This window comes from Chrysoperla carnea, chromosome 1 (genome assembly GCF_905475395.1).
Source record: "Chrysoperla carnea chromosome 1, inChrCarn1.1, whole genome shotgun sequence".
Lineage (NCBI taxonomy): Eukaryota > Metazoa > Arthropoda > Insecta > Neuroptera > Chrysopidae > Chrysoperla > Chrysoperla carnea.
In genome coordinates this window covers 130,263,877-130,286,102 of record NC_058337.1, presented here as the reverse complement: position 1 = coordinate 130,286,102, position 22,226 = coordinate 130,263,877, and the positions used below count along the sequence as shown (strand labels likewise).

At 29.2% G+C, this 22,226-nt stretch overlaps 2 protein-coding genes across 2 annotated transcripts; one reads left to right on the top strand and one right to left on the bottom strand.

The window, feature by feature from the left end:
* The first annotated feature begins 1,468 nt into the window (after positions 1–1,468).
* On the top strand, positions 1,469–5,545 carry LOC123297364 (monocarboxylate transporter 12-B-like). Its single transcript, XM_044878998.1, has 7 exons — positions 1,469–1,638; positions 1,847–2,117; positions 2,231–2,457; positions 3,079–3,316; positions 3,429–3,743; positions 3,834–4,025; positions 4,902–5,545. The coding sequence occupies exons 1-7, from the start codon at positions 1,555–1,557 to the stop codon at positions 5,018–5,020; spliced, it is 1,446 nt and encodes a 481-aa protein (XP_044734933.1). The 5' UTR covers positions 1,469–1,554; the 3' UTR covers positions 5,021–5,545.
* A 534-nt stretch (positions 5,546–6,079) lies between these two features.
* LOC123297373 (alkylglycerol monooxygenase-like) lies at positions 6,080–21,935 on the bottom strand. Its single transcript, XM_044879010.1, has 9 exons — positions 21,771–21,935; positions 17,618–17,745; positions 10,432–10,583; positions 10,247–10,350; positions 10,015–10,177; positions 9,679–9,830; positions 9,320–9,454; positions 8,402–8,515; positions 6,080–6,357 (listed from the first exon to the last, which is right to left on the bottom strand). Exons 1-9 carry the CDS (start codon positions 21,912–21,914, stop codon positions 6,085–6,087), a joined length of 1,365 nt encoding a protein of 454 aa, XP_044734945.1. The 5' UTR covers positions 21,915–21,935; the 3' UTR covers positions 6,080–6,084.
* Positions 21,936–22,226: the final 291 nt, after the last annotated feature.

Sequence of the window (22,226 nt, the reverse complement as noted above, 5' to 3'; positions counted from 1 at the left end):
TATTCTTTTCTAAGGAAAATGTGTTTTTTCAATCTCTGAGAGAAGCTAACGCAGCTCCTACACTAAGAATTTTTTTTGTATAAATTCGATTTTCAATATTCTATCTTATATTATAGTTTTGGAGAAAATAAAAAATTTTCTAGTATTATTTGCACCCTCGTGGGTAAACAATGCTGTTTAAGAAAAAATGCTTCAAATAAAAGTTTATTTTTTTATTAGGACAATTTTCTGTATTCGATTTTTTGTTGTACCTTTTACGGCTTACAAAATGGGTCCTATATGCCCAAGACCCAACTGGCCTATAGCATTTTACGAACTGAATACGCTCAAAAATTTCAACTAGATAACTCTTTTCGTTTTTGAATTGTCTTATGACGAATGACGGACAGACAGTAGGACGGACAGACAGAAATAGTCTAATTAAATGATTTTATGAACACCAAAACCAAAATTTTGTTTGTATGATCAATATTAAAATGATCAATACTAAGCTCTAAAAACTGGGACTGAATTTCGTATACCTTGATATATATTTCATATATACAGGGTATAAAGAATGTAATAATTAGAAATATTGTTTATGGAAAAAAATGATTGACACAGGTGTTACTCATTATTCATGCTGTTACTTTTATTTATTTATTTATTTAGTTTAAAAATATACGGGCTGAAAAGCCCATTTACAAAATAAAATAAAAATAACATTCAAGCAATATTTAACAAACATAATATATAAAGTGAGAACTCAAATTTGGGAAAAACTTAAGTTTCCATTTTTAAAAACTATAAAAGATATAAAGTGAGTCTATTGATTCTAATTTTAAAAATTTTAAATCCATCCGATAATATATTGGGTCAATTTTCAATGAAAAAAATTCTTGTTTAAAAATTCGTTTCAAAGCATGTATATTCCAAAAATAAAAATTATTTGCAAAATTTTCGGGCAAAAAATGGCTACCATTATCTAATTTATAAAAATAATACCAGTACTGACATTCAACACTTTCTATGTAGGGTATTTCAACAATTAACTCAGTCGATTGGTCATTTTTACTTGTTTGAAAAATTTTTTGAGAAACGCATATACCTTTATACAGTCAAAAACATTTCTATTTGGATCGTCGTACCTTTGAGTCTTTTGATCAGCAATTCCCATTAGAAGAGCGGGGGGTTCTTGAAAAAATAAAATAAATAAATAAATGAATTTCATGAAATGTACAATTTCAGCAAGTGAATAGGTACTCGATATCTAAATTTTGATAAAATTGAGAGTATATTAATTAATAATTTATTGATTAAAGCAAAATGCCAATTAATATTTAGTTAAATGCTTGTTTTTTTCCAAAAATGTATAAACTAGATACTAATAAAAAGTTTAAATATTTACAGGAATGATAAAGTGTGATTGATGTTGTATAATGAAAAATGAATGTTAGACTTACAAATTATTTAAATAATTTATGTAAAATATTAAAATATTTGGTGATTATCTGACAATAAATTATATTTAATTTTTTTAATTGAGAAAAAATAATTGAAAATTAATAAGAAAATATGATACAAAGAACAAAAATGAAATTAGAAGTGCCTGATGGTGGATGGGGTTGGATGGTTGTACTTGGTGTAGCTGCCACGAATGTAAGTATTTCCAAATAACGTTTTACTCCCGCAGAATTACAGAGCTGTAACAAGGGACTCAGATGCAACAGAATATGAGACGCAAAAGAAAAAGTATTTTTATTGCCGTAAAATAAAAAGTCAAGAATGAAGACAAATTGATGCAAAACTACTTAGTAATTATTATCTACCTGGGCTAATTTTAATTGATATAATTCCTTACTTTTAGATGTTTAACCAATCATTAATATCTTTATTTGGATTAATTTTTGGTGAAGAATTAGAAAACATGGGCCATGGTACTAGTGGGGCAGCATTTGTAATGAATTCGATGAGTGTTGTTACAAATTTTTCCGGGTTCATTACCGGACCAGTAATAAAAAAATATTCTTATCGAAAAGTTGCCATAACTGGAAGTTTATTAACATCAATTGGTTTAATATTATCAAGTCAAGCGACATCACTTTGGCAAATTTTCTTGTCGTATAGTATTATTTCAGGTAATAAGTTCACTGTCTAAAGATAACTATATAATCTGCGATACTCCTCCAAACCATCTCATTTCGCGGCAAATTTAACCTTTTGCAAAAATTAATGAAATACATGATTTTAGGTTTAGGCTTAGGATTAATTGCACCATCGTCATTTGTGGCTGTGAACACATACTTTTCGAAACGACGAGGTCGAGCTGTTGGTATGGCAATGGCCGGTACTGGATTAGGACAAATGTTAATGCCGCATGTTGTACGAATTTTATTGGATGAATACGGATACCGTGGTACAACATTAATTATTGGTGGTTTGGCATTAAATGGTGTTGTGGGATCATCATTATTTCAGGTAATAAGCCGCTAAACCTACAGGTGCAACTAAAGCTAGTCCTGATATTCAAAAAAGGAATACTTCAGTTCTGGACTGAATATTATTAAAAGCAGTCGCAGAAAAAACCTTATTTTTAAAAAGTATGCTTTTGACTACCTCAATCGGATTCCGAATTACTTTTTTATCGTTTTGGGATATAAAACAAAGGCTCCGTGGCTTATAGCTGGAATCATTTAGTCTCATTCAAGAAAAAATCGAGGCAAAAGTTCTAATTTTGGGTGTCGATTAAAATCAAGAAGAATCGAGGATAGACAATAATTTCGTTTCGTTTCATCTGGCTCTAACAATATACGGGCACAAGCAAGGCTCGAAATTCATTAGGGAAGGCAAAAACAGGAAGGATATGACATATTTTTAGGAAAAGGTACCACAAGGGGGCATGGAGGGCACTTGAGTAACGAAGACCAAAAAATAAAACGTCTATATTTATAGATTTTGTCAACTAGGCCCTTTTCGTAAAACTTACAAACACATTTTCTTTATTTTCTCATAAATATAAAAATGTTACAGTTTGTTAGCCAATTTTCCAAATTTTTTTGTTATGTGGTAAGATTAATATTTTGCTCTTTTAATTTTTAGCCAATTAACTGGCATATGAAAACGATCGATGAACATGTATTACTCTTAAAAGATAATGAAAAAATAGTGAATTTTTCAACTAGTAATAAGTCCGAGAAATATCAAAATAATAATGCATCGAAAAATGTTGTTATCGCTTTACAACATTCAAGTACAAATGATACAAAAGTGGAGGTTGAAAGGAGTATTTCAATTGATAGTCCTTCTAAAGCGTTAATTAGTAGACAAACATCGGAAGGTAATGATAAAAATAAATTTTCCATATCATGTTTTTTATTTTTGTTATTCAAATGAATCGGAATGTATTTTAAAATTGTACCTTTCTAATCAACTCTTTGTCTTTTTTTTAGCAAAACCCTCTTTATGGCAACGTTTTGTTACAATATTGGATCTAAATTTATTAAAAGATCCGATATTTTTAAGTATCACATTCGGTTTATCGATTGTATACTCAGCTGGTATATATTTTAGCATGTTATTTCCGTTTTTCTTACAAGAAGGTCCCCCAAGATTATCACGTGGTGAAACGGCCACATGTATGAGTGTTTTAGCTGGTGCTGATATTGTATCACGACTGACTTTACCAATGCTTACATATAAATTGGGTATTGGTGCGCGGACGACATTCTTTTTTGGAACATTTGCATTGGCTTTTGCACGGAGTTGTAAGTTCTAATTGGTTCAGTTACATTTTCACTCTTTTTAAAACTACCATGACTTAATCCCAAAGTTTAATATTTTTATTTTATTTTTAGCAATTGCATTTCAAGATGAATATGTAATGATTATAATTTGTTCGTTAATAACTGGTTATATTCGAGCTGGAACAGTTGTTAATCAAAATTTAACCATATCGGAATATTGTTCTCAAGACCAATTACCATACGCACTTGGATTAAATATGGTTAATAAAGGATTAGTTGTTATAACATTAGGTCAATTTTTAGGTAATATCTTAGAAAATTTTTTCTTCTGCAGTCTAGTGATTAAAAGTTTTATCTTTGAAAAAAATTTCAACATTATTATTGAATATCATTTTTAAATCAGTTTAGGCAATATAAACTACTTGATTGACATGACAGTTGCATAGAAACACAAAACATTACCAACAATAAAGAATTAACATATAGTGTGTCCCCGGATAGAGGTAACTATACTTGTAAATTTCCTTATTTTGCACTTTAAGAAAAAAAGTCATTCTTTATAAGAAGTTTTGCTTATTCTGAAAAGTATGTTGGTATATTTAAAACTTCTTAATAATGTACAGGGTAGCCAAAAATTTGGAATCACTATTTTTATTTTTGGTAAACTACCCTTCTTTTTTATAAGTTGGCGAAATGTTACTAAGAAAAGTTACTCGCAATTAACAATTAGGACTCTATACAAAATATCAAGAAGATCAGTGTACTTTAATTATAGCATCATTTTTTATTTGAACAAAAGCTCTAATTATAAAAAAACGTAATAAACTTGATATTTTGTATAGAGTCATAATTGTTAATTTCGAGTAACTTTTTTTAGTAACATTTTGCCAACTTATAAAAAAGAAGGGTAGTTTACCAAAAATAAAAATAGTGATTCCAAATTTTTGGCTACCCTGTACATTAGTAAGAAGTTTTAAATATACCTACATAATTTTCAGAATAAGCAAAACTTCTTATAAAGAATGACTTTTTTTCTTAAAATGCAAAATAAGAAAATTTACAAGTATAGTTACCTCTATCAAGGGACAAACTGTATATAGGAATTTTTACAAAGATAAAATCGAAAATTACAACTCGAAATTATTTCCATTTTTACCAATTTATTTTTGTTGGTTTTAGGTTGGCTACGAGATTATAGTGGCAGTTTTCAAATTAGTATTTATGTATCGAATTTATTTTTAATTTTTGTATTTATAATGTGGTTACCTGAAATGTGTTGGAAAGCGATTAAAAAATAATAACTCGAAATAAATATATTTATTTCGTACCATATATATCCCCGAAAAATAAAAATTCCATAACTATCAACAATAACCTGCACTTAAGTTGAATCGATCTAATTCACAAAAGCTCTTACGAGAATCGTTACTACTCAAAAGTTATCGCCAAGAGAATGCAGCTGCTTCTAATACTACTTGACATTCTGGAACATCTTAGAAACGAACAATTTCATTAAATGAATTGGATTTTTTGGACACAGATAATCAGTGAAAATAATCAAAAATTGCGACCGAAAAAAGGAATGGATATAACACCTGAAAAAACTTTAATCGACAATTTTATCGTAAACTTAACAATCCAAAAAATACGAATATCGTGGAAAGTTTAACGATAAACAAATTTTGATATATGTATCAGCTGACATCTTACCAGAGACATAATATCATGAATACAAGTGATGTTCCAATTGACAAACGAACTTAACTTGGCAGTTCAAGGATTTTCATTTTCATTGAGTTTTTCCAATAGAGAATTTGCATTAATTTTTTGTACCTCAAATTCATATGTAAATGAAAGAATAATTCATCTAAAGTATTTATAAGAAATTTCCTATTTATTATTAATAAAAACAGTTATATTTTTGAATAAAAAAGACTTGTGATTGGTTGGGACGAATTTATACCCGTTTTGGTTGTGAGCCAATCGGAATCACGCTAAATTCACATTTTTCGGCGTGTTTCTATAGAAAATTACATTATAGTTTAGTGAACACAAGTTGAGACACAAACCATTTATCATTCTTCATGTATTTTATAATTTCCCAGTATGGTGGCGTTACTAAAGCGGTATGCTGACGTCACTTTCGTTTGAATATTAATAGTTTAGAAAAACCATTTTCAACTATAAAATTAGATGTAATTTTTTATTAACATGAAAAAAAAAAATTTTTAAAAAAAGCAAGGATCAGGAGTGTAATAAAAAATTAAAAATAACATTTACTTAGTAAATTTATTAAATCGAATTATATAAAAAAAGAATTTGAAAAAATACAAATATTTCTTTTTTATTTTCAATCTTATTTCTAAAGTGCCTTACATTTATTATGGATTTGTATAATTTTAAATGTATGTAATGCCCAAAATAAACTGGACAATATAAAGAAGGATTGTATCACTGGAATAAAGTCACCTATCAACGACAATTCGGGTTTACGTTGCATTATTATCACAATTGTTATACATCGTATAAATTCTAATATGCCAGCATATGGATGATTATCGAATAACATACCGATAATTGTTAACGATAAAATTATATATAAAACGAATCCCAATACCACGATGGAATTTAAACTCTGAAAAATATAAATAATCATTATTTTAAACCAAAATCATCACTGGAAAAGGCAAATTAAACTTGTGGTGTGGAAATGAAAGATAGTTGCTAGATTTAATAGCCTAGAAATAAGCTCGAGGAGTCTGTCAAACTACAAGTGGGATTCCTCACCAAATTTTATTTTAAAGACTAAACCCAAACTGGGAAAATGAGTAGGAATTCTGAATGCCACTAACATCTATCGAGAAAGTACCTCCCTTTTTCTATTAATCTTTTTTGATATTTCTCACCATCTCTGAACCTAGGCAAAAAATTAAGAATCGACCCAATTTGTCAATTCGTAGTAGGCTGAGTTTAAAGTTCCAATTTCGGTTAAGTATATTTAAAAAAATATGACCTATCACCCTGTATGCAAAAATTTCAAATCGATATTCCTATAAATAAAGAAAATATGAGGGTGTCTTCATCTTAAATGCGATACACTGTATAAGATCACTCTTCGATGGTCTAACAAACGTTAAAATGATTGGATGCAAGATATCTAACTGTATTATTCACATCTACACTCATTATTTGCTTCAAAAGTACATTATATGCTAATGTAAATCATTCTTATACTGCACTTGACTACAAATAGGCTTTAATTATTAACTGAAATATCATCTACTGGGAAAAATAAGTACCTTGTTGCACAATTTATTCAGACAGTTGTAAAAAAAAACTTGTTTGATTACTTGAATCAGAATAAGTAATTGCATGTTATTGAAATTAACTTCCATTTTATAACTGTAAAATTCTTATAGGATTGAATTTACCATCATCCAATCTCAACACGACTCATGGTCTTTAGGAATAGGATGAGAACTTTGTTAAGCCAAAGGGCGTGGTATTCTTTCAATATCGATTTATCTAAGTTAGAGAGGAAGGTAGGTTTGGCGTTTACTTTAAAAATCTGGAGGAAATCTTTACGTGGTATGGAAATGTGTAAGGCTGAACACTCTCATGCACAGCCTCCAACAGACAAGCAGCGCTAAAATCTTTAAGCACGGTCCATTAGGAATTCCGGGATACCTTAACAAAGGCCAACCTTAGATAGAGGAGGGAACACACTTCTGGTATTACAAGACAGATATGGTTTGAATACAATTGTGGGCGACCCAGGCGGGAGACATACTGAAAAATTGGGCCTACCAGTGCATCACGATTATTGCAGAGTATTGCAAAGCTGTTGTCGCATTAGGGAGGATGTTTTATCTTCTTTGTCACGGTCCAGCTCTTGCCATGAGGACATGGACTGACTTGGACCAGCCTTTCTTTTGGCGATGTCTCCGACTTGAAGTCCGTTGACATCAAAGCACTTTTGCTGTTCTTAAACAGCTACAAATGGTCCATGGAGTAGTGGCGGCCAACACTTTTTGGGCATCACAATGGGCCATATGATCTTAGTGTGTCTCACCCCAGCCACTCTAACCTAACCTAACCTAATACCATTTAGTATCGTATGAGTTTCTGAATTGAAGAATTAGAAATACAGTAAGTAACTGACAAATCCCCTTCATTCCTACCAAAGAACAATACTTCATAGAAACCTAAAATTCCAAAATGTCACACTTCCTATTAATATAACATACCCCCGGTCCCTAAACAAGATACATATTTTTAAATACATAGCCCATTTCCTTAATTTTTCGAACACTTCTGTCTAAATCCTCCGATGAGGGTATTAACAAAATAATATGATTCGTAACTTTCGAAGAATTTGCTAGAATACCAATAAGAAACTATTTACAATTCTGAATCAGATAAATTATACTATTTTAGAAAGACCAAAAAGAGATAAAAATTAGGTATTACTTTTTTCCCCCCTAAAAACCATAAACTTATTCTGAGCGCTTAGTACTTTATCAAGTTTGGACAAGTATGGAGCCGAACCTGACTATATTAAACTTCCTACCACACAGTCCATTGGGTATAAAACAAAGCATGATTGAAGGAAAATTTTTGAAAAATTTTAAATCAAGGCTGTAAAATGTTAATATGAGATGTTGGTGTTAATTACATACCGTATGTCTTGATGCAAGTTCTTGAAATTCCAATACAATTATCACAAAATGGCATACCAAATAAACGTTACACCATTGCGGAATTTTCACATCATATTTAGTACGGGAAGTTACCTAAAAAAATTTGTTAGATTCAATTAAAAAAGAATATTTATCGGTTACGAATCACTTAATTCGTATTAGGCATAACAAGAGATTGCGAAAATAATGGGTTTAAGATCGCAGGACTACGAAAGACCTCCTTGAAGTGAACGATTCCAATTTCAACTGTCTCCTCAGTACCACGCGTAGCTATCCAAAACCTTGTAGCACCTCAAAATAGAGACTATATAAGTGAAATACCACTCACTGGCTGATTCATCACGAGATCTCTGAAACTGTACACCCGATTGACTTGAAATTGATCAAAATTTCGCGATTTAGACGCTCACTAAGAATAAATTTTTGGAAATTTAACTACTAAGGTGGTGAAAAGGGGGATGAAAATTTGTATGAATATCCATCATTTTTTAATCCATTACTTAACCGATTTTAAAAATTCTTTCACGTATAGAATGCTACCTAAAAAATTAAAACCCATGAAATTGTGAACAAAAAGGTATATAAGTGAGGACAAGGGTATTGATGGCTATAACGCGGTATAGTTTTTGTTTTTAAAGTTGAAATTGCTCAGCAACCCGGGAGGATAACTGCAATTAATTATTTATGTTTAATGAGTAAAAATTTCTTCTTTAATTTTGGTTTATGATTTTGACTTACCACTTCAAAGTTTTGGGAGGTTATACCATCCTGCATATATGCGATCTTTGAAGATGCCAAAATTATGAAGAAACATGTTATACTCGCGAGATGGGGTTAACGCCGTTTCGTTACATCCTGGTCAAATATTTAAAGTTTGAAGTATAACAAATATCTTACATCTATTTTATCTGCATCACAGCCAAGGCGAGGTTTTCCTGGTTCCCAACTTGGTCCCCAAAAGATAGCTGCTAATTTATGTTTCCAATTTTCCATGGATTGTGCCTTTTCAAACACATATTGTGTGTAAAAATACTGAAATAAAAATAAAAAAATTAGCAAGTTATACTCAGCATTATTATTTGTACGAGAAGGATGCCTCGTTAATTTACGAAAACCAAAAAGAAAATAGAGAGGAAAGGCAATTTTTATGAAAAGGGCACCACCACAAGGAGAAGGGATGCCTTGGGCCTAGGACGCTATCATTATTAAATCCGCCACTGAAATTAGGTAATAACATATCAAAAATTGTCACTTACTTGTAAAAATAATGGATTAAATGATGGCTGTTGTACGACTAATCCATATACAATTTGAACACCGTCTTGTTCTTCAGCAAAAGTTCCAAAAATTCGATCCCATATAATCAAAACACCACCATAATTTTTATCCAAGCAATAAACGTTGCTTCCTACAAAAATTTAAACAGGAGTTCAGGATATTTTTATGATTAGGGTACAAATTGTCTCTTCATTAAAAAATTTTAATTTAAACTATTCAGAAACTAATCTGTTACAAAATGAGTGTCACATTGTTTAACAAGATAAGACAGAATATTTTGATGAATTCAAAAAATAAAAAGTAAAAATATTTACCGTGATGAACACGATGATGTTTTGGACAGTTGAAAATATATTCCAAAGGTCCAATTGATTTAATCACTTCAGTATGTACCCAAAATTGAAATAATAAATTAAATTGATGATGCGTTAAATATAAAGCTGGTGAAATGAAGAAAGCCATTGGTAAATAGAAAAACTGCGGGAAAAACAATATTTTATAGAGAAATTAAAAATATTCAGCATAACTTTATTTGAAATTACTTACCGAACCAAGTGCATTTTGTAAAAAGGATTGACGTAATCCAACGGTTAAATTGAAATCTTCAGAGCTGTGATGTACTTGATGCTGAGCCCATAATATATGGACTTCTATAAAATTAACACAAATAAATGAATTTATATTTTGAAAATTTGTACTCTACGTTCAACAAATGCATTTTAAATACATACCATGACAGCATCTATGGACCCAATAATAGCAGAAATCGACTGCTAATGCAGCAACATACCAAGTTAATGTTGATTCCCATGGTAAATCAACTAAACGATATTTATCATAAATATAAATATATAAAGCGCTTTCGCTTCCACGCAATAATAATCTAAAAAAACAGAGAGAAATTCATTGTGAATGATTAATTAATCTTAATAAAATAATATAATTCACGTTAATTTAATGGCGTAAAAACCGTTCTACTTTATATTTTTACAAAGAGTATCAAAAAATATTAGAAAAGAAGAAGATGAATTGTTTTACATTTACTATTTTAAATTTTTACAGATATCTTTGATTAATGGTTCAAAATGATGATCATAGATGGAGCAGTTAAATGTCAGATTAAATTTAATTTTTTGTTTAAATATATCTTTATAAATTATAGCCATGTGTTATTCTGATGTTTGAGCTATCATGTTGTACAGTTTCATTCAAATGCATTCGACAGTTTTTGCGTGAAAGCGTAACAAACAAACAAACAAACAAACATCCTTACTTTCACATTTATAATATATAGCGATGGATAGCGATTTTATTGTATCATGCCATATACAATTGTGCTATAAATTACATAATAACATCTGTTAAGCTTAGTAAGCTTTTTTATTTAATTAGCCTTGGGTCGTGACTGAACTACACTAATACATTTAATATATTATGGAAATACATAAGTGAAAGGAAATAATCTGAGCCTTGCTAGACAGTGCGAATTGACATTGCTATTAGTACAATAAACGAACCTTTTTCTCAATTGTTTGGTGGGTGTATTGACTTGCAGTTTTTTGCAATGGCTTCAGAAAATTACCCTAAAAAAAGTCTATATGGTTTAAAACGGAACTTTTAAGTTTTTACTCCGCGCAGCCATTGAAGGAGGTTTAAAAGTAAATCAGATAGAATATAAAAACTTTTCAGGGAATTTAAAAAGTTCGAAATGCTAGAGTAACTAAAAATTTAAGATATTTTTTTAAATGAAGTCCTTTATGCACCCTTCCTCTGGCTTTCGGAGTTGAGAAAGACTCTCAAAATGAAAAAGACCATTTTTTTTGCAAATTAAGAGTTTTAATGACGTATAAGGGAGTTTTTGAAATCGCTGATCTTGCATTTTCAGTCAATATGTTTAATTTGTTACTCCCCCCCTCTTTTTGCCCACACAAGTAGATATCCTAAATAAATAATACCATTTTTGAAAATTTAAACCTCTTTAAGGCATGTACGGTGGTTTTTAAAGTTGCTGATCTATCTTGAATTTATAATCAAATTGATTGTCAATTATGGAGTTTTCTTTATTATAGCTTGTTACGTACAAAATTTATTAATTATTTTTAAAATTTTAATTACTTTAAAAATTTTCTTTCGAATTTATATTGCTATCCAAGATAAACAAAGTATTAAAACTATTGTCTGCAAACACCGATTAAAAGTTATTTATAAAATTTTAATCAATCTATGGTCAAAAGGGCACGACATTTTAATTCACCTCAAAATTATCATAAATTATATATTGGAAAATAATTTTAAATGATCATTAAAAATCAATACCAAATTCAACTTTTTATGCTTTTGATTAAATAAATTCACATTATTTGAAAGAGTCAGATTTTGGCTTTAAAATTTGGAAGTAATATGCTTCACAAAGTTATGTAAGATTGCAGGACTAACGTTCGATAATGGATTCTTAGGATGAAATATACGATCAAACATTGTTGTCATGCGCATACATCCTTAATCCATTTTATGCATATTCATATGCTTTTTCTTCTTTGCATGTTTCCATTCAGTTGGACAGTCGCATGGGAAGTTGTAAATATGTAAATGTTTTCAACAGAAGATCACTATTGTCTGCATGAATTGGACGATCAATTTCGTAACGATTACTCACCACTAAACTGTCTTAAAATAGAACAGCAAAAAAGAAATGTGTGTCAATGATCTTTTCAGTTAATAATAAACAGAATATTAGATTACCCACTTCATGTAATAAATAATTTCAAATTGTAATACAATATATTTGAATAAAAATTACAAATTGAATATGATACATTTTAAATTACGCGTAAAAAATATAAATATGGTGTATCGGGGATCTAGTCACTGGCTAGCGTGACTAAAAATAACTTGCTTCTCTCACGGCATTTTTGACATATATCAAAATATAAGTCAAAAAAAAGAACAACCCAACATAGTCTAACTTAACAAAGCTTGATTCAATTCGGATTAGTTTTATCATTGTTATTGACTCGAGCTATGTTAAGTGGGGCTTTTTTGGCATCAACTTTAATATATGTATAAGCTTACTCTAGGAAAACTATTTCCTTGGAATCTTTGTCAAAAATTTATTGTTTCCCCAGAAAGTTCCCCGCCCCCCCGCACCGCAATAATATTTAAAAACAAATTGCGATGATTGTACTATGCCTGTTTCTAATGAAGTTCATGAAAGGATCCCGTAAAATTAGATAGGAAAATAGCTTTCTGTGAAACTTTTTCTAACCCACCCTAAAATCTTCTTTGGATCATTCTGGTCAAAAGCTCTCATAGCCACAACAATTTGTAACTAGTAGTTTCGATATATGGGCGATCAAAGTTACGAATATATTATAGTTTTAGTATATGACCAGAAAAATTACTTTCTTTGAAATTTTTTCAAACCGCTCTCAAAATAGTTTCTACGGGTAGTTTTCAAAACTTTTTAACGGGTAGTTTTCGAGCTAGGAGAGATAAAAACTACACATACATTATAGTTATATAACCCGTAGCTCGAAAACTACTCGTTACAAAATTTTGTGGCCTTGAGAGCATTTGATCAGAACGATTTGAAAAACATTCGCGCGGTTTCAAAAGGTTCGCGGAAAGCCCTTTTCCTAGTCATATACTAAAACCATAATATATTCGCAGCCTTGATCATCCATAGATCGAAAACTACCCGTTAAAATTTTTTGTGGCTGTGAGAGCTTTTGATCAGAATGAACAAGGAACATTTCACTGAGGGTTAGAAAAAGTTTCACAGAAAGCCATTTTCCTTTCTAATATTGTGGTGTCCTTTAAGAAATTTCCAATGTTAGCGAGTGAATAGCCGCACAAGATCACAATCGCATTGCATATCGTTTTGTTTAACATATGTTTTACAATTTAATAAAATGCAAATACGTAAAATTTAATGCAAATTAATCATATTTATTTGAACTTTTAATTTAGAAGAGCAATTACATTTGACTTTAATCAATGATTTATGTTGCATACATTTTATCTAATCATTATAAAATTCTCATTAAATAACACACTTTTCAAAATAATATTTTTATTTTAACGATATCTAAACATTTGCAACGTAGGAACGAACTGAAAAAATTTATCGAGACCATCTTAGGTTGGATAGCTTGATTTTTTTTTTTAAATTGGAGACGGTAAACAGTATAAGGACTCATTGTAAGGATACTCATTGTAAAGACATAAAGGCCATCTATTTTTTAGTAGGTAATATGTACAGTGTGTCCAATTAAGTCGGCACGATATGGAAAACTTTTTGATTATTTGTTTTAAGAAAAAAAGTCATTCTAGATAAAAAGTTTTGCATCAATTTTTAACATTCGTATACGAGGTTTTTTGAAAAATGTAAATTTGTCCCAAGAGTAAAGTACCTGTATTTTTTACAATATTTTTTATAGTAATCGACAATAATTACTGAGAAAACTTGATCCTAATTGAAAACTACTATTGAGGGTGTCTTTTTTAAGTTTGACATATTTTTCATGAAGTAAGAAAATATTTACTTACTATAGTAAATCAAACTGCTATTCGCACCGTGTGTGAGTTTTATTGGAGGCGTTTCCATGGTTACGATACACTACTTTATTTAGAATTGTATGGATGCATATATAATTGTATGGATTGCATTTATGACTTACATTGAAAATTTAATATTATTGTCTCACAAATTTAAATAAATAATTAAGATAATTTACATTTGAAAAATAATATTTGTATAATTTGATTTCTCATTTTCATAATTTTTAATGCATTAAGTTTAATTAATTAGTGTTTTTCAATAATTTTAATTGGACATTTTCTATAACATTAACATGTAAAGAATTGCAAATAAGTCATAACAGCCTCCTTTATCGCCAAAATTTTTCACTGGATCGATTTTATTGTCCCTACCATGACTACGCACACAACGAATAGCGTTTACTTCAATCAAGTAATTTTTTTCACTGTGTATGCATTAATAATTAATTAATATTGAATGATGCAATTTTAAAAAAATCATTCAATGGTCCTCACTTTTATTATTTTGTGCAGTTTTGCCTTGTGTCATTATTTATGATTTTAGACATCGTTTTGTCAGAAGGACAAACAGATTCCCAGACATGTCAAAATCGATAATAAATTATTTAAATAAATAACACTTGTAGTACTCATAAATTCGAGACAAATAATAATTATATATTAATTAAACAATTAAATTAATTATTAATTTATTGCACCAATTTTTTTAAATTAGAATAAAATTTTTTATGTTAAAAAACTATTTTGAAATCATAAATACTGAATCATGCAATTTGAGTCACAAAATGTTTAAAAATTAGAAACTCTTATATTGGTACGAGAGCTGGTATCGTTTTCGAGAGTGCATTTTAAGGTCGGCAGAATTCTGGAAATTTTTTTTCTTATGGCTAATAGCTTGTTTTGTAGTTAACCAGTCAAAAAATAACTTTTACAAAAGTTGCAGACTTTGGTAGAAGGAGGTACAGGCGAATCAATTTTTCTAAGTCTGGCGCATTTTCTTGCGATTAAATGCAATAATGATATATTTTTAAGTCGTATTCCTTCGAAACGTAACGATTTTCGAAAAAATGTTTTAGATATAAAATGTTCATATAGCACAGCAGTGCGTAAGCGTAGATTAGTAAAATGGAAAATTGAAAGTGTAATGTGTGATGATGTATGTAATGTATGATGATGTATATGAAATGTGAATGTTTTGCTGCGACTATATATACAGGACGTAAATAGCCCTTTTTCACACCCTTATATCTCAGAAACTACTTGACAGTTTTTTTATGAGGATCAACTTTCTAATTTAAAGTGTTATTCTATCTCTTACCTTTTAGGATCTAAAATAAAGCCACCTGGGAAACTAGGTTCAATATGATGTCATAGAACAAGAAGAACCCATCAAACTCCGTAACTTTTGCTTAAGTAATTTTTTTATTGGTTAACGACAAAACGAAATCAATATATCGAACGAAGTCAGTAAATCGGCTATCTTTCCGGAGAATATTGGTTGCCAAATCAAAATGGTTGTGATTGAAATTTACCAAAAAGCAAGATAAATTTAAAATAATTTGCTCTGCAGTTCAAGCGGAAAATTTTCGAGAGAACATTATTATCAAATTTCAAATTTGAATAAAAAAACTAAAAATTTTTGCATGTTTAACGGAAAAATACGTCGGATGTTACATAATACGGAATATTTTGAAGATGAGTTAATAAAATCAATCGGATACCATTCATTAATAGTACAGGATTGAATTTTATCATGCAAAATACAGCTGATAGTTTTTTACATATCAGATATTAATGAATTAAAAACCGGAAATTCGTGTTTTGTTATAATTTTGCAAATTAGACATTATGAACTTCATAGCTAAAATTAATTTTATTGCACAATTATGGATATCTATCAAATGATTAGTATTTTTGACCACCTCAAGGCATAACTGTGTTATGTGCCAGATGTAGCAACCTGTGAGCTAAAACTACCACAATGTATCTATATAGAAGAATCCTTTTAGCCTTAACCCGACAGTACTTGCGTTATGAACATTTAGCTCACGCTACATTTTAAACATAAATAACTTTCAGTTCATCACATGACTAAAGATTACCGAATGGTTGACCGAATGGCTGACGGGTTTATGAATTCAAATTTATTCATTTATGAATAGTTGTGAATTTATTACAGATTTGTTACGAAATTATTACAAAAAGACGTTAAACTATAGGGATACTTTCAAATACATCAACATTCAAGAACAGAATGTTGGCAAAACAACTATTCTCGCCGACAGAACTAATTCCGAAACATCTCTTTCTGATTCAGAACTACATTTAATTAATAAAAATTAATATTTTTTTTTGTTTAATTAATCTATAATGGCACTAAAATTTTTATGACCTGTACATATGAAATATATCAAGGTATACTAAGTTTAGTCCCAAGTTTGTAACGCTTAAAAATATTGATGGTACGTAAAATTTTGATATAGGTGTTCATAAAATCACCTAATTAGTTCATTTCTGGTTTTGCGTCCACACGATAAATCAAACCCGAAAAGAGATATGAAGCTGAAACATAGGTCCAATTATTGGATACGTAGGACCCATCTCGTAAACCGTTAGAGATAGAACAAAAGTTTAAATGTAAAAAATTTTTCTTATAAAAAAGTAAACAACTTTTCTTCGAATCATTTTTTCATAAACATCACTTTTTACCCATGAGGGCACGAATTGTTGTACCTACACACACATTAACACTGTTATACAAGAGTGCGTCGACACGGCGCGGCGCGTATGTTTCATTATTCAATGTAAAGGAGACGCCGCGATTCGGTTTAAAATTTTCGAAAACTAAAACAAATTTCAACCGAAAGGCCGCCATAATTGTGTTAGTTTTTTTTTTAACTTTTCTAATGTATTAACAATAATGCAAGCATTGAAATTCAATACAATCTATACAGGGTATTTCAATAACTAACTCAGTCAATTGTTTGTTTGCACTTGTTTTGAACAATATAGATGCCACCGGCACTTAGAAAATTGCAATTTTCAAGATGTTGTTCAACGGTCTCCCCTGTTTTATTCAATGATCTTCCCGTTAAAATGAAAACAAATTCGATATTCATGAAATTCAATTTCGAGGGCGCAACCAAAAATTTTCAAGGCTCCGTGGAAGAGAACAGCACGCTACCTAAAATTTTCTTACAAAATTAATTACCCAACAGGTAATATACGAAGTTTTACGCTGAGAAAACATGATAAGAATTTCTCAGCATTAACGGTAAGGTGATCACAAAGACTTGTAGGCGTGCGACTGGGTCTAGTAGCCAAGAGGGGGAACAATCTTTCAAAAAAAACCCTTACCTAAAACATTCTTGAAATAATCCATGTGAGAATGATGTAATTGTATCGTTAACACGTACAGTTGAACGTTTTTCAAAATATCTGATTATATTCTCCACTAATACAAGTGTTAAAAAATATGGCCATGCCTGTAAATAAAATAAATAAATAAATAATGATTTAATAGATTTGTTGTCATTTTTTTTTTTTAATATTATTTATTAATTTTTATTATATTCAAGTTACATAATAAACATCTTGAAAATCATTATAAATTCAATGTCATTTCATATATAATGTAATATCATTGATTTAAAATATTTCTTGATTTATATTTATATACAAAAAATATTATTTATATAAAAATGTGTATGAAAATATTTTCTGAAGTATTATACTCTGATGGAAATCAAAAATGAGACAACATAATTAATGAGATAATAAACAAGAAAAGAGCACCATATCAAATCAAAGGTGTGGCAATGAAAAAACAATAAATATAATACCATTTTGTTAATTAATATAATTGATTTTGTTTTAAATTCTACTGTGTTAAATAACTTCTGATTCTGATCTTTGGTAACTTCTGATAACTATTCATAGATGGCTTTTGGAATAATACTTGTAAAATATGATTAAGTTTATGATTTGTTTATATAATAATAATTAACTACTATTTTCATAACTTGATAAACTAAAATTTGGGAAAAAATTTATAAAATACAATTTCAATACCATATGGGAATACATAATTTATAATGAAAGGAACATAATTCCTACCGCGTGCTCGCGAGTCGCGACACCTCTTGTAGTTGTGGAATTTAGAAAAGGAGAAGACGTTTTTGTAGCTTTAAAGATAACATTATTTTGTTATACAGTGGAACCAGATTAATCGAACCTCGTTGAGTCCTAATCCTCAGTAAATCGAAAAAAAAATGCCATTCCTTTCCACTGAGCCTCAAAATATACGGTATCTCGAATTATTTAGACTTTGTAACTCGAACAAAATTTCATTTCTCTGCAAAGTATTGATATAGTACATACTTATACTCTGTATTTCTCCGCCTTTCTAAGTCGAAATTTTAGCAATTAAATTCTCTGTATCTCGAACTGCTTTATAAGTCAAAAACTGATTATCTCGAAATTTATTGCGTTTCCCTTGAGTTTCGAATTAGCGAGCTTCCACTGTAATAAGTCTTTTAAACAAATACAATTTTTAACTATTAAATTGTTGGGAAAATCTCAATCGATGTTCGACGGTTTTTGATAATAAAAATAATTTCTCTTTAACTAACATACAAATTATTAACAACATAAGTATCAAAATGTTTGGTTGACACTCGGAATTTTTAAATCAATGTTTAACTAGCTAATTGATAATTTAAAACACGTTCGATTGAGCGTATTTCAAAATATATTATTAGGGTCAGTTCCTTTGGGATCCATTTTGATTTTTTCTGAACAAACTGTATCAAATATCATTTAATTAATTGCTTTCATTATTAACTATTAACAAATCTTTATTTTTAACCGACTAAAAAAGTAAGAAGTGTACTTAGTTCGATTCTATTATTTTATGAATATTTGGGCATAGTTTTGACAAATTTATACATAGTTTTGACAAATTTATACATAGTTATAAATTTTAAGGACTTTTTATGTTAGAAAGGCAATATTTACGTAATAGTTCCAAATAAATAGTCATAATAGCTGGTAACTAAAAATGAAGTGTTGACGAAATAGATAATCAGTAAGAATTCCCTCAATTTTTTTTCTACAAATTATAACATTTATAATATTGAAAAATAATAAGCTTGGGCACGAAAAGAAGATATATTTTTTTTAGTTTTTCTCTATTTTGAAGTAACTGAAACAACTCGTGAAAAGCGACTTAAGAAAAATAATGTACATTGCATAAAAATATAAATATTCTACAAAATAAAGGCTTAAAAGAGGGCCAACACTTCTAGCGAAATTCTTCAATGAAATCCAAACTGCCTACAGTAGAAAATTAAAAGCTAAAACCAATGAAAGTTGATTTTTCATGTTAAAAATGTTGTCCCACTTTCTTTTCCGGTAAATATATTTTTATTTACCAATAATGTCTAGTCATATCAATAAACTAATAAAACATTTAGTGTGCCCAACGGCAACAAATCAATTTTGAGATGTATTAAAAACAAATTTAATAATAATTTGAATAAATAATTCTTAAAGAATAATAATAACATATTTATACTGCACGTGCATTGAGACGTGCATGTTTTATCAGCGGCAAACATTGTCATTGAACCTCTAAAACTAGGTTCCCAACTTCTAATTAGTTCATGCAAAGTGCAAACTAACTGCTCTTAAATGTTGATCGAACATTAAGGCAATGTATAACTAAAAATCTGATAATTTTTTAATGTTATTAAATGCTAAAGTGCTATTAAAAATTTAATTTATATTTAAACAATTTAGAGTGTACTGTAAAATTCCAGCGGTGCACAAAAACGGACGTTAGAGGTCCGGGGTTCAATTCGGATTTGTGTGTCCTATTCTTTATGAATTTAGTGTAGCTTAAGAATTCGGGTACTAAGCCCAGCAAATACTTATTAAAATAATATCGCAAATTTTAAAATGGTCAGAGAGGGGAATACATTTTCGTGCTTAAGAAGTGTAAATTAGTGACGAATTATGTAAAGAAAAACTGTAAAAAGAAAAACTGTGTGAGCAGTTTGGCATAGGAAGAAGAAAAACAAAGATGGCGAAATAAATGCAATATGAATTCGAGAAATGTTGATTAAATAATCGAAAACTACAAATCACGAGGCACCAAAAGAACCAAAAAAACAAGAATGTTTTTTTGTTAAGTGCCAAATTGCTTCAATTTTGCGAGAAAACGTGCCCAGTTCATCCGGATTTTGTTGTAGGCAAAACTATCCGCGTATGGCTGGTTTATCATATAATAATCATAAAATGATTTATTAGTTCTCCAGTCTGTCTGCTGGTAAAAAATGATTTAACTCAAATCTGAAAAGGTGACTAACCTATGGATTAATAGTAACCTTTGTTGAAACCATCCATAAAATATCTTACAGTTCCAAGAAAGATTAATAAAATTATTAGAATTTTTCCATTCATCATCAACAAGGTCTCATAAAAAATAGTAAATTTGCTCCAATTTTTGATAAAAGTCTTTTTTTTATATAAAGTTGGACGAAGTCTAAGTCAATTCTGAAAATTTTAGGGGAGTTTGCTTGATTATTTAAATAAATAAATGACTTCAAAAGTAGGCATATTTAACATTGGTATTACCTATAGGAAAGCGGTAGATGGATGATATGTTTTCAAAGATTTCTCCAAAATTAGTTGGCGGAAATTAAAAAAACTAATTAAATTAAATTTAAAACCTGAATAAATTATTGAATTCAAAAAAAAAACCCAATGTGTCCGACTAATTTAGGATGTATAAGCACGGTAGTGTGGACACAAATTTAAAAAAAATATATTTTCAATTTTGATGGTGAATTATGTTAGAAGTTGCCATCATAAGACGAAAAGTAAGAATAAATTTTTCGATATCTGGAGTTATTTTCAAAATATCGAGAATTGAAAATTTTGTTTAATTATTTAGCTTTCAATATTTCGAAAACCAAGGCAGATATCGAAAAATTGTATTCCTATTTTTCGTCAACATTCATGAAATTTTAATTAAATTAATCATCAAAGTTGAAAATAAGGTACAAATAATTTCAACCACAAGTCTAAACTAGCCTTGGCGCTGGTATAACCTTAAACAGGCAATCGAGGACAAAAATAAGAGCGGAAATTCTATATTTTCGAAGAATCGAAAATAATTATTAAAATGTGAATTCAACTGAATCAGAATTTGCCACATTTTACTTATTTTGATAATATTTTATATTGATTTTACTTGCTATAAAATACATTCAAGATAATGACCAAAAATAAAAAATCAAAATGGCACATCATACAAATGACGCACAAACAAAAAAGTCATAGTGCAAATTCAGATAAAAATAAACAATGAAACACTTTAAAACTAATAAACATAAATTCGAGAAAAAAGCATTCCGGATCGTGATCTATAAATATCCTAAACAAAAAAATGCAAAATAACACCAAAAAAAAAATACAATAAAAAATATTTAAAAAAATGTATTAATACCTGTTGAAAAATTTCTGGTACATGATACGTTGATTTAAAATGATATTTATTTGGATCAACAAAATAAATAAACTGTCCAAAACCTTTTAAGTTTGTTTCAACAATTGTTGAATAATTATCATGAACTGAATTTAACAAAGCCATTTTTAGATAAAAAAAACTGAATAATAATTTTATCTAAAAATAACAAAGAATACCGTATTTTGATTTAAAAATAACACATTTGAGAACACACATACAAAAATGTTTTGTTAGAATTTATTGTCACTTTTAAAAATGTTTTTAGAACACAAATAAATCAAAAAGTTGAGCTCTGCAATTAACACAAAATGATTTGTGTTTAATTAAAAAATTTGAAAAATAAAAATTTCAGTGCTGTAGTTAAAAAATTTTTTTTTGGTTTAATAAACTTTCGTTATATAACAAACTTGAATTTTTTTTTGTAACTAAATTTAT

What these genes read in the sequence shown, in the direction of transcription:
- LOC123297364 (XM_044878998.1), top strand. Translation starts at nt 1,555, where the DNA reads ATGATACAAAGAACAAAAATGAAATTAGAAGTGCCTGATGGTGGATGG. An exon ending in TTGGTGTAGCTGCCACGAAT is followed by an intron (nt 1,639 to 1,846) that starts GTAAGTATTTCC and finishes CCTTACTTTTAG; the next exon opens with ATGTTTAACCAATCATTAAT. An exon ending in TGGGATCATCATTATTTCAG is followed by an intron (nt 2,458 to 3,078) that starts GTAATAAGCCGC and finishes TTTAATTTTTAG; the next exon opens with CCAATTAACTGGCATATGAA.
- LOC123297373 (XM_044879010.1), bottom strand. Translation starts at nt 21,914, where the DNA reads ATGGCTTTGTTAAATTCAGTTCATGATAATTATTCAACAATTGTTGAA. An exon ending in GGTCCATAGATGCTGTCATG is followed by an intron (nt 10,351 to 10,431) that starts GTATGTATTTAA and finishes TTAATTTTATAG; the next exon opens with AAGTCCATATATTATGGGCT. An exon ending in TTAATCCATTATTTTTACAA is followed by an intron (nt 9,455 to 9,678) that starts GTAAGTGACAAT and finishes TTTTTATTTCAG; the next exon opens with TATTTTTACACACAATATGT.